The 13,003-nt window shown below is 45.1% G+C and overlaps 1 protein-coding gene across 5 annotated transcripts in view; it reads left to right on the top strand.

The window, feature by feature from the left end:
- The window catches only part of EPHB1 (EPH receptor B1), a 351,973-nt gene that overhangs the window by 306,085 nt on the left and 32,885 nt on the right, over positions 1-13,003 (top strand). For all 5 annotated transcript variants that reach the window (XR_010918133.1, XR_010918132.1, XR_010918134.1 and 2 more), the window contains exons 11-12: positions 1,185-1,432; positions 3,722-3,937. Coding sequence is in view for 2 of the 5 variants with exons in the window: in XM_067538719.1 (XP_067394820.1) it covers positions 1,185-1,432; positions 3,722-3,937 (464 nt within the window). In the remaining 3 variants the exon portion in view is untranslated. The remainder of the gene's footprint in view (positions 1-1,184; positions 1,433-3,721; positions 3,938-13,003) is intronic.

Consider the following 13,003-nt stretch of genomic DNA (forward strand, 5'->3'; position numbering starts at 1 on the left):
GAAGAATAATAGCGAAAGCGAGAAGTCGTGAGGAAGATTCAAAGAACCAACTCCTTGTTCCAAATATTCAAATATGGGGTCCAATTCATCTCACTGCTTTGTCATTGCAAAGCAGCTGCAAATCTGGCTTAAACATGAACCATTCTAGTGAGCTGTAGGTGTCATTAGTGCCTGCACAAGGCATGTATAATACAGGCTGCCCATTATTTGCTCTATAATAAATTCAGACGAGGTAGTTTTACATCTGGGAATGAAGAACTTTTAGGGATACTCTCAATTAGTTTGTATATGTAAAATGTATATGTTAAAAAGAAAAGGCAGGAAGGAGACAGGAGATTAGAGAACATAATAACTTGAGCCGCTTGGCAAATTGGGGATTTTGTCATGGAAAATTTCCACTCATCATTGAAAGAACCCGAAATAGAAAATATTTCAGTTTTCAACAGCTGAAAAATTTCCGTTTTCTGGGGGGTTTTTTTGGGACTTCTTATGTAAAAGCAAAAGTGGTCCAGAATAGCAGACACTTTCCAAGAAAACAAAAAACATTGTGAAAATCCAATTTCCTGACAAAATAATTTTGATGAAAACTTTTCCACCATCTCGAATGATAACATAGCTATTGATCTATTTTTACATTATAGTTAAACCCCATTATTTTGGATGCAGACATTCCCCTGAAGAGCTGAGATCCCAGTGAAAAACAGCAACGTCCCACTATCTTACATATAAAACAGGAAGTTAAGCTTGACTCTAAACAAAAGTGAAACTGACCCATGTTCACATTCCAAGATGAGTGAAATGCAAAACTTAAACAAAAAATGTCAATTATAACTTTTAGATTTAGGAAAATACTTTTGTTTTACTGCTATCTTAGGCCCTGCAAGCTCTGCCACATAAATGAACCCTGACAGCTGCACAAAGCTCCATTAACATTGGTAGAGCTGCATGGGGGCACAGGGTTGTATCCAGTTCATTAGGCTCAAGAATATTCTTAATAGCAGAGGGTTGGATGCCTTTTGCACTGCCCCTTTAAAAGGGGGAAGACGAATAGTATGCAAATAGAATGTGCACGTTTTTCAGCCAGTCAGGTGAGCATTGGGTAGCTATGTGGCACTGCTGTTTTTCGCCATGCTTTGTTGTGTTGGAGAAGGAGAAGGTTGCAATTGATATTCTTGCAATTGCAGGGGAGTTTGGAGAAGTGTATAAAGGACGTCTGAAACTGCCCAGCAAGAGGGAAATCTACGTGGCCATTAAGACATTAAAAGCTGGCTACTCTGAGAAGCAGCGTAGGGATTTCCTGAGTGAGGCCAGCATCATGGGACAGTTTGACCACCCAAATATCATTCGGCTGGAAGGAGTAGTGACCAAAAGCCGGCCAGTCATGATCATCACAGAGTTTATGGAGAACGGAGCTCTGGACTCCTTTCTGAGGGTAAGAAAGCATGATGACCTCATTGGATGCTCTCCTACCATAACATTGGAATGCGGTCATGTTCGATGGAATTGAGTCATGCTGTGATGGAGATGATCCAGTGAGGTCAGATCTCTAGCATCTGACCTCGTGGAGGGTGTGGTCTCCTAAAGGAAGGGGGAACCCTAATAATTGATCTAAGAAGCAGTATCAACAGAGGGTGAAATTCTCAAACAAGCCGAAGAGATTTCAGAGCACAAATCCCATTGTCTTTCAGTGAGGCATGTGCTCCTAAATCCCTTGGTCACTTATGATGATCTCAGTGGGAGGAAAGTGTGGCTGTGACCCCTACTACAAAAGGGGAAATGAAGAAATCCACAGAGGGGAACAGCCAGGTTTTGAATGAATGACGTTCTGAGGTCTCCACCCGCCACCCTCTCCCCGTAACCACCCCAATGAAAAATGCTCTGCTAACACCTGGTGACTTGATCATCACACTAGCTGGGTGAGGTGAAGAAAGGCAAGTATGGGAAGCAGGTGAGGCCTTGCAAGCACTGGGAATGCTAGATCAAAACTGAGAACTTCTGAATCCCTGAGGCCTGGGCAGTTATTTGAAGTGGTCTAGAACTGGGCATGGGGAAGGATATAGCCAGAGGTAAAGAAGTGCCATTTTATTTTCTCGCTTCACATTTGAAGCCGGCTTTGAGCCTGGAGCCTTTTTAGCACCAGCTTGTGGAGAATCAGTGACAAGATGTCCTCTGTGTGACTCCAAACGCTGCTCCTTCATGGACACCGTTCATCTCATTGCGGCATCTGAGATCATCTAGAGGAAGCAGCTGCTGCAGCAAGAATATTAATCCCCCCATGGCAGGGAAACCAGCCGTTGTTCTTTGTACTGGCATCTTAGGGGGTGTGTCCTAGGGTTCTGGAAGCAGCTCAAAAGCAAGCTGAGCCAGAGCTCCAGTGCTCGCTTCTCAAGAGGGAAGGAGGCTGCAGGAGAAAGAAGGGGACAGAAAAGAAGAAAGAGAAGGAGAGCCAGGAAAGAAAGATGGATGAAGAGGGAAGGGGAGGAAAAGAGGGGGGTAAACACTTAGGCTGAGATTTTCAAAGGGAATTGGAAGAATGATTAATGGGAACTGAGCATCCAAATCCTGTTAATGCCACCTTCTTTCCAATGCTCAGAAGCAGGTAATTTATAGATCTAATTTCAGTCTTGATGTAAAAATAGCAGCGCTAATTGGTACATCAGCTGCTTGGAGAGATAGCAAAGTAGGTCATCAGTGTTGCTCCGCAGGGGCCAGTCCAAAGTAATGAAATACATGCGGGGTTCGCAATCAGAACTGGCCCTGACCCTGGTGTGAGGGCACGAGGAGTCAGGAGGGGGAGACTGTTGCGAGGAACCTTGCACCCCTCTGCAGACACCAGAAACAACTGCAGTCCCTGTGCTTTCCAGAGCAGACAGATTGCTCCCTGCTATTGCCTTCAAACTCATAGATACCCCTGAAAGGGACAGGGAGGAGGTGGTGACAGAGCCCCCCATTTCTCTGCACCAGCCCAGGGAGTAGCCAGGCATATAGGAGAGCAAGCGCTGGGCCCTGTGTACAATCCACAATGTGCCCAACGCAGGCTTGTGCCTTAACCTGCTCCGCTATACGATGGACACATTTTCCACATCACAAACTCTGAAACCTGTCTCCTGGGAACTTTGACCTTTATGTTCTCTCTGGAGAGTCCTTCCACTGAATTCGGAACGGCCTTTCCTTCCCCCCACTGTCCATGGGAAGGCATAAGGAAGCCCGATCTGCTTTCTCTTGTGCCATGTTGTGGGTGGTCCAAATATCTAAGACATTTTAATTTGGGGGGGAGGGGGCAGGAGAGAAGAAAAAACAAATGGGCTGAAAAATAAAAGATGCCCAGAAGAGTTTTTAAATCTTACGAGCGTAAACCCAGTAATGGAGCTGAACACTGACTTTTAGAGATGACTTTTTCCTAAATTAGTAAAAACAAATAAAGTAACCCAAAAAAACAACAACAGCAAACCGAAAATATGATAAATGGGAGCTTGGTTGTTGTTATTTATACTGCAGTAACATCTACAGGCCTCAGCCATGCTCAGGTCCCATTGTGCTCGGTGTTGTATCTGCACCTAATGAGAGAGAGTCCCTGCCCCAAGAACCTTACAATCCCGCGACATAGGAAAACTGACTTGCCCATAGGAAAACTGACATGTTTGCTTGTGTATGGGATTATCTATTTCCCCGTGAATAGTTGGATCATTCTAATTGTGTTGCCTGCTCTTTATGACCGCAGCAAAACGATGGGCAATTCACAGTAATCCAGCTGGTGGGGATGCTCAGGGGAATTGCTGCAGGAATGAAGTACCTTGCAGAGATGAACTATGTGCATCGGGACCTCGCCGCCAGGAACATCCTGGTCAATAGTAACTTGGTGTGCAAAGTGTCCGACTTTGGCCTCTCACGCTACCTGCAAGATGATACCTCTGACCCAACCTATACCAGCTCCTTGGTATGTATCTTCCACCCTGCTGTGTGCTCCCCTTTCTCGCGCTTCCTGTCGCTTCCGCAACATTGAATTGTTTCCTGTGGCACTTTCCATTTCAGGGAGTAGTTCATTATGGCTGGGCCTTGTGGGGAGGGTTACAAAGAGCAGTGAGTGCCCATGTCCTACCGAAAGGGTGGGAGTAAATAGGGGCAGAAGGATGGGTGGGAGATCCTTGGGGGCTCTTCTTTTATTTCTTGTCCTGGTCCTTGTAAATCCTGGTCGCAATTCTGCTGTGGTGTGTTGGAGCTCAGTCAGTCTGATGGAGTGACCGGATTGTAGATTTCAGTATTCGTTGGCAATTGCTTCTTTGGGTTGCATTTACAAAGACATTTAGCTGCGTAAAGATGCAGATAGGAACCCAGGGGCATTTTCAAAAGCACCTAGGTGAGGTAGGTGCCTGTCTGCATCTTTACGTACCAAAATACTCCCGTAAATCTGGCCCTTTCTCACCACTTTCCCTTCACATGACATTAAACCATCCCTGTGGTTTGTGTCTTTCATGCTTTGGAATGACAACTGTTTTCTTTTTCTTTGTACCTCTCCTTTCTCTCTCACTTCTTTCTTTATCGTATTTTCTTTCTCTTTTTCTCCCCCTCCTTTTCCTCTTCCCTCTCTAAGCTTTGCTCTGCTCTTGGCTAGTTTTCAAGTGAGAATTTCTCTCTCTTCCACTAAATGAGCAAGTGGGGAGCGGGGGAGGGTGAACAGTGGGGATCTGGGAAGGGGTACAGGAGGGGAAGCAGAAAGAAGACTGATTGCATATAGGAGGTATTTTAAGTGTTACAGTACCACTCTAATCCTGATCTATCTGTCTCTGCTGCAAATTGTTCCAGGCATTAATTAAAGAGACAAATCTAATCCAAATTCCACTATTCCCCAGTCACTGTCTCTTGCTTAATTAACTCGTTCATAGATAATCCCAGTTCTCCCACCGCTTCTCCATTAACTCCTGGCTCACCTGCGGTAGGCTACCACTCTTCTCTTGCTGTCTGCAATAGTGAAGCTAACAGGATCATGGTCCCCTCTAAAACATTATTTTGGAATCATTCTCCCATCGGGAACTTGGCCTCTAGATACAGCTGATTCCATCAGAAATGGGGAGGATAAGAAGATACTGGGGTGATTGTCATATTTGGAATGAATGAAGTCACACGTTATGCTAAGGTTAAATAGTTTATAAAGAGTTAATAGATAGATCGATGTTATGGCATATTACAGTCATGAATAGTATGTATTATAGATGGTTATAAGAGCATCATAAATTGGTGTTACAGCTGGTTACAAGCAACCTGTTGGACTATCACAATCTGTAAGAACTGATCATTTATTAAAACTGCTAATGATCATTTATTAACCCTTTATAAACCATTGATAACATGGTAATATGACCCACACATGCCTTGGAGAATGAAAATGAAGAGAACAGAGTTTTTATTGGCAGCAGTACAAAGGGGGTTGAAGATTATAGATCAGCAAAAAAGCAGGTTGCATCTATGTTGATCATAGAACCATACAATCATAGAAGATTAGGGTTGGAAGGGACCTCAGGAGATCATCTAGTCCAAACCCCTGCTCAAAGCAGGACCAACCCCAACTAAATCATCCCAGCCAGGGCTTTGTCAAGCCGGGCCTTAAAAACCATTAAGGATGGGGATTCCACCACCTCCCTAGGTAACCCATCCCAGTGCTTCACCACCCTCCTAGTGAAAAAGCTTTTCCTGATATCCAACCTAGACCTCCCCCACTGCAACTTGAGACCATTGCTCCTAGTTCTGCCATCTGCCACCACTCAGAACAGCTTAGCTCCATTCTCCCTGGACACCCCTTTCAGGTAGTTAAAGGCCGCTATCAAATCCCCCTCACTCTTCTCTTCTGCTGACTAAATAAGACCAGTTCCCTCAGCCTCTCCTCATAAAATCATATGCTCCCGCCCCCTAATTATTTTTTTGCCCTCCTCTGGACTCTCTCCAATTTGTTCACGTCCTTCCTGCAGTGGGGGGCCCAAAACTGGACACAATACTCCAGATGTGGCCTCACCAGTGCCTAAATAGAGGGGAATAATCACTTCCCTCGATCTGCTGGCAATGCTCCTACTAATGCAGCCCAATATGCCATTAGCCTTCTTGGCAATAAGGGCACACTGCTGACTCATATCCAGCTTCTTGTCCACTGTTAACTCTCAGGTCCTTTTCTGCAGAACTGCTGCTTAGCCTGTTGGTCCCTAGTCTGTAGCTGTGCATGGGATTCTTCCATCTTAAGTGCAGGACTCTGCACTTGTCCTTGTTGAACCTCATCAGATTTCTTTTGGCCTCCAGCATATCTACCACTCCCCCTAGCTTAGTGTTATCCGCAAACTTACTGAGAGTACAATCCATCCCATCATCCAGATCATTAATGCAGATGTTGAACAAAACCGGCCCCAGCACCGACCCAGGGGCACTCCGCTTGTTACCGGCTGCCAACTAAACATCAAGCCGTTGATCACTACCCACTGAGCCCGATGATCCAGCCAGCTTGTTATCTACCTTATAGTCCATTCATCCAACCCATATTTCTTTAATTTGCTGGCAAAAATACTGTGGGAGACCATGTCAAAAGCTTTGTTAAAGTCAAGGTATATCACGTCCAGTGCTTTCCCCACATCCACAGAGCCTGTCATCTCATTATAGAAGGTCAATAAGTACAACGTAAAATGTAGAGATTTTTTTTTTTAAATAAAGAATTAAAGCGACTTCAGTTGGAGTTTGCCTAAGCAATGATCTTAGGTGTTGGCCTAAACTATTTAAAATTTCAAATCAGTAACAGAATATGTGTGCAGGCTTAAACTATGACTATGATACTCTAAACCGGCATATTTGAAAATCAGTTTCTCCTTCATCTTCTTGCCAACCCCTCAGTTGAGATTGTTAAATGTGCCAGATTGTGCCCAGACTCTGGCTTGGAATTAACCGGTGGAATTCAGAGTGGCGGTTTTCACCTTTGAAGCCCGAACTGGTTTGGGACGTGGCTCTCCGAGGGCCCATCCATCTCACGTGGCTGCAGTTGTGATCAGTGGCACTCTCTCAGTTTGGTCAAGAGGAAGCTGATGACATGCTGACCTCTGTGAAGGCCTCTTGGCTTTGAAATTCACTTCTGCCCTTGCTGCATCAGAGCCTGGATTTGTTAACTTTCTGGCCATGCTGCAGAGACCCCCGCTCCTTCCAGTGTATTTGCATAGGGCACAGGACAAATCTTTTTGAGCTGAAAGAAGATGGCTGCTGGGGAGAGAGGTGGTTGTTATTCTGAGCTGGAGGGTTAGCCCATTGCATGCAATCTGAATGACAGTTCGTGGTGTAATTTATGGCAGGTGCTTGTGAGAGGAGCAGCTTTTGGATGTGATCAAATAGAAGGAAATAAACAAACAGAGCCACCAAAGGTAGAAAGCCAGATCTTCACCCAGTGAAAATGAAGGTAGCTGGGGATGTGTCCTGCTGATGTCAATGGAACTAGGCCAGTTCACACAGGCATGAGGAGTGAGCAGAGTCTGAGACTGCCGCTTTGGATTTAAATGGAATTCTGTCTAAATAAAACATGCAGATTGTGGCATAGTAAGCCAAAGAATGTCATTTGAGTTAGTGCTCCTGACACTAGCTGCTGCGAAAAGCTTGAAGTGGCCTTTCCCACCTTTAGAGCTAAAATGGATGATCTCATCTGTGTTTATATTTAATTTATGCCATAACAGGCCTTCCCAGCAGCTGGGAAATGATGCTCTGGTTGCAATTGCATCACTCGGCCTCCCACAACAGGTTTTTACCTCAGGGGAAAAGGCAGGGAAAACAAGCAAGCAATGACTTTCTCAGTTTGTAGTTATTTAAATAGTATTTTTGCTGTCCGTCTTTAAAGAGCACTTGACACTTACTGGAGAGCTATGGAAAAGAATCATACTAAACAGTTTCTGAAATAATTCAGCCCTGAGTAAACGCCATACATATTTTGCATTTTCTCTTCCTCCCCCATTATTTTTAACTATTACTGGAGTTATTTGTATGGAAATGGGATCGTTGTTCCCCAGCAGTTCATAGGCTCCTGCTGCTTATTCCCCGCTGAAGTCATAACTCTCTGAATGTGACATCGTAATTCTTGCCACAGTAACCAGTGATGATGTCACAAACAGAATTATGGGACAGATTCTCCATGGAGCTGGGACAGCTTGCACCAGATGCGGCTCTTGCACTGTGCTGTTTGGTGGGAAATAACCAAAGGCAGATGAACACTTAAGAAAAAGAGATTCTCTTTTCATGTGTTGATAAGAATCAAGGCTCTAAACCTCCCTCCTCATGAGAATGAACTATTCTAAACAGGATGGTTTAGGACTTCTCTCGTGGGATATTTAACACCACCTCATCGGTTCAAATCAGCAGCAGGAAAAGGGAGGGATCGTTCCCTGCAACAGGTTTGACCTCTCCTGGTCATTTTACTGCAGTAGTTGAAATTATTTTCAGGGGCTAGGGATGATAGGATTTGGATGTAGCTTCCCCTTCGTGCTAGAGAATAATAGACTTATTGCATTTAATGGGAGTTATTCAGATGTATGTTGGAGGGGAAAGAAACCCTACTCTATAGCCTGCTGTACCTTTTGCACAGAGATCTGATGGTCTATATGGTAAATCCTATATATAGGGAAAATACATTTTCTATAAATTGCAGTTCCGGTAATGATGCTCTAATTACAATAAGATTGAGAAGGCACTACCATTATGACAGCCTTAGTTCAGGAGCTAATAACTTTCTGGAAAAAAATGATCCTTTGGACTGAACTTCTCAGCCCAAAGGTGAATGAATTTGGAAATGTTAGAATTACATGGAGCAGTCTCTGTGTTAGCTGAACATGGTGAAGTGTGGGTCTGAGTCCCCAGTGCCTTGCAATGGATGCACTCATTTATGCCTGCGCAAAGTGGGAGGACGGTGCTACCATCCTGATTCCATAGCCCTTTATGCTCACTTTGCACTGGGGGAAATGATTACGCACTATGGAAGGCAGTGGCGCATCAGGCTCCACGTTTTTGTGGGCTTTCTTCCCCTTGTTCTTTATTGCTAAGGATCATTGATACGAAACCAGGGTCTTTGTTTCTCTGCGAATCCCTCTGTTCTTTTATAATACCCCAATTGAAGTTGGAGGGCCAAATTCTCTGCTGGCTTGAATTGTCACAGGCCCCCCCGGATGATAACGGAGCAGTGTGGACTGACGGCGGCACAGAGTTTAACTCATAACGTCCTGGTTGTGACACCAAAGGGCTTTGCTGTGGAAATGAGGCTGATGTCAGAAGCAAGGCCTGGCTGCATCCGAGGCTGCTGCTGGGACTAGGTGCCCGTTGACCATCCCAGCCAACAGCAGGAATGATTCCCTCCCTGCCTTTGCCACGCGGGGGGGACGACAGCTCAGGGAGACACATTTCAGCATGCGGAGGGAACGCCTGCTAACTGAATCCAGCACCGCTCGTTTGTTACATTTTAATTTAAATCCGAGTGATGAAAATACCTGTTAATCCTCAGCTGGTGCAAGTGCTATTCATGGCAAGCTGTCATCTTAGCACCAAGGGCATCTGCTCTCAGCCTTCACCCCTTCCCTGCCACCGTCCCCAGGGAAGGGGCCTGAAGACAGGGAAACGTACGTGCTTAGTGATGCAAAGCAGCCACGGGTGTGGAAGTGTCACTCAGGGTAAAACTCTGAAGGCTGAGGTTTCTACTTTACATGCAAGGAGAAACAAGGAGGCAGCTGTTGCTGCCAGCCTTTGACGTCTGCTTTCAGGATTCTGGAGACCAGAGCACCTACAGATTCTCTGTGGGAAATGTGGAGTCCTTTCAAACACACGCGCGCACATTCATTAGCATTCAGGGAAGTGTCTAATGTAATCTTGCGAGTGCAGGTTTGCCGGGTGAGGTTTAACCCTTTCACTGCAGGAGTCATGCAATAAAACACCAGCAATGCTAAAGGCCCGAACAATCTGGGCTACCCATCATTTAAGTGCATTTGCCATATACATTAGCACTCGGTTAACATAAATTTCCCCACCCTAAAGCTGGCACAGGGCACATCCCTTTCATGGCTTTGCCCTCATTAGGGTGAGAAAGGGAATAAGAACAGCAGGTACTTCATTCTGTCTCATTGCTTGTGAATGGCAGAGGGTCAGAGTTTGATTTCAGATGTGCAAGTGCAAACGTGGAGTAACTCAGATGATTGCATTGCAGTTCCTCCGGATTCACACGGGCAGAGGTGAGTTTCTATCTTTAGGATAAACTATTATGGTCACATATGATTTGGAATCTCAGCTCTGAGGGCCTGCAGCCATAACCCCCCACCCCCATGTTGTGATCCTCCCACACGCCATGAGTTAAGTTACGGGTCAGACTGACTCGGCACTTGTGTGGGAGACCTCCCACGAGTGGCTTGCAAGGGAGTGCTGTTGGTAAGTCCTGAGATGTGCCCTTGACTCTGATGGCTTGGTTCTGATCTCACTTATACCAGCGTAGCTCAATCGACTTTAGCGGAATTACTCCTGGTGAGAGACGAATGAGGCCCTGAGTCTTCTCTAAAACAATGCCTACCACAGTTGCATGAGGACAGCCTGCTGCTGAAATTGACATCTTCTGGATGAGATAGAAAATGGAAGTCCTGAATGATCTCATGGTGCTTGTTGTAATATAGGGGGTGATAGCCCTGCCGTTTTAACCAAACTCCAGCTTGTGCACTTGCATTGGATCTAAAATTCTTTCTACTGCTATTGCATCATTCACTTCCTGTCCTTTGAAGATACGTGTGACATTATGACATGCTAACTGACAGTTTATTCCTGAGGTGAGTGCATTTAAGGGGTGGATGAAGTGCGGCTTGTTTATAACTGATATCTTAGCTGGTTACCTTTATCATACAGCTCATGGGTATCTTGTGGGATGAAAAAGATATTATATAAATTAAAGATAATGTTACTGTGAAACTAGACCCCCTGGATTATAAAACCATAATAGAAGAGCAGAGGAGGAACTCAGACAGCTAAAGGAAAAGGAAAATGTAGGGACAAATTAGGGGAATCTTTTTGAGATGTTACTCAAGAGATTAGGGGAATCTTTTTTAGATGTTTTTGGAGAGAATCCAGCAGAGGGCAACGAAAATGATTAGGGGGCTCGAGCACAAGACTTATGAGGAGAGGCTGAGGGAACTAGGCTTGTTTAGTCTGCAAAAGAGAAGAATGAGGGGGGATTTGATAGCAGCCTTTAACTACCTGAAGGGGGTTCCAGGGTGTTTAGAGCTAGGCTGTTCTCAATGGTGGTAGATGACAGAACAAGGAACAATGGTCTCAAGTTGCAGTGGGGAAGGTCTAGGTTGGATATTAGGAAAACATTTTTCACTAGGAGGGTGGTGAAGCACTGGAATGGGTTACTTAGGGAGGTGGTAGAATCTCCATCTTTAGAGCTTTTTAAGCTGCAGCTTGACGGGGCCCTGGCTGGGATGATTTAGTTGGGGTTGGTCCTGCTTTGAGCAGGGAGTTGGACTAGATGACCTCCTGAGGTCCCTTCCAACTCTAATCTTCTATGATTGTAAACAAGTGGCCTACTTAATCCTTATTCATCTACATTTCTATTTAACATATAGTTTTATTAGAGAGACAAAGTGGGTGAGATAATATCTATTATTGGATCAACTTCTGTTGGTAAGAGAGACAAGCTTTCGCATTTGCATAGAGATCTTCTTCTGGTCTTTACATGTCTTTACAGTTACACCTCTTTGAGGTCTATTGTTGTTTTTTACAATTTCCTCCATAAATATTGACATTGACAAATTGATATTGACTTCTCTCCTTTCCCCCTTCCTCCCCATTGTTCTCAATGATTTGTAATCTGTGGCAGCAGTAGCAAGAAGATGTTTTTGAGGAGTGATTGGGGGATTTGCTAGTATAGATGGGATGGGTATTAGATTTTCCTTCAGACAATCTTTTCTCAGCTTGCCCTGCAGATCCTTATTTGGGCACCAGCTGCAGCACCTTCATGCATTTGAGGGCCACCTTAGAATGACTGAGAGGTCAAGGGAGTGGAATAGTATTACCATCTATTGGGAGGCTATAGACAGATCTAGACAGTGGAATTGGCTATTGGAGCTTGGGCACATAGATTCCTATTGTCGTGAGCAGCATAGGCCAGGCAGGAATAATGAGATAAATCCGAGTAGCGGGTGTTGTGCAAGGCCAAGGTATTTAGCCTCAGATCCACTGATTTTGCTTCGTAGTGACAACTAGGGCGTCAGTAAACTGCGATCTGGTTTCTGATACTGAATGCCAGATAAGCAGCTCATCCTTATTTAATTCAGAAGGAGGTCCCAACTTTGCATCACTGAGATCTGGCTGGCTGTTGCTTCTGGACCATAGCTGTTGAAGGTCTCTCCAGCTGGGTATGTTCTTCAGCATGAGGGAAAGGGGGAGGTGCTGTGGCTATGTTTTTATTATCTAAATGTAGGTGCAGGGAGTTTCCCCCCCTCAAGCTAGCCCTGCTAGGCTGTGCCCAGTGTTCATAATGTAATAGTGCTACATGTTGGGTCTATTTGGAAAATGAAGTTCATGCACAATGGTGTGACATGCTTCTTCAGCAGGATTTCGTGTGGCGAGCACATTAGAGCACTGCTTCATAGCTTGCAGTGCCTTCCAGTTAGGAACACTGGGCTTGACTTATAATATCCTCAATGGTTTGGGATGGGGTTATTTCAGAGACTGCCATAGCCACAGCAAGAAGAGGCTGTCCAACTGGGGCTTTCTTGATCTAAATGAGAGGGAGCTGGTGGTGGGGTGAAAAGCCCCTGCACTCTGGAATGTTTTCCTTGCTCAGGTCCACCAGAGGCGGGATATGTTAGCTGGGTGGATGTGCTACAAAGCTCATCTCTTGTCTTTGGGCTTCTGACTTAGGGGCTAGGGGCGAAGGGTAAATGGCAGTGACACAGGGTTGCTGTTTGGGTTGATCTGTTTTGGATGCAGAATTTTTTTAATGCTCAGTAGATCTGGTCAGGCA

The sequence above is a fragment of the Emydura macquarii genome, unplaced genomic scaffold (genome assembly GCF_026122565.2).
Source record: "Emydura macquarii macquarii isolate MOO-44397 ecotype Brisbane River unplaced genomic scaffold, CSIRO-AGI_Emac_v2 contig_499, whole genome shotgun sequence".
NCBI lineage: Eukaryota > Metazoa > Chordata > Testudines > Chelidae > Emydura > Emydura macquarii.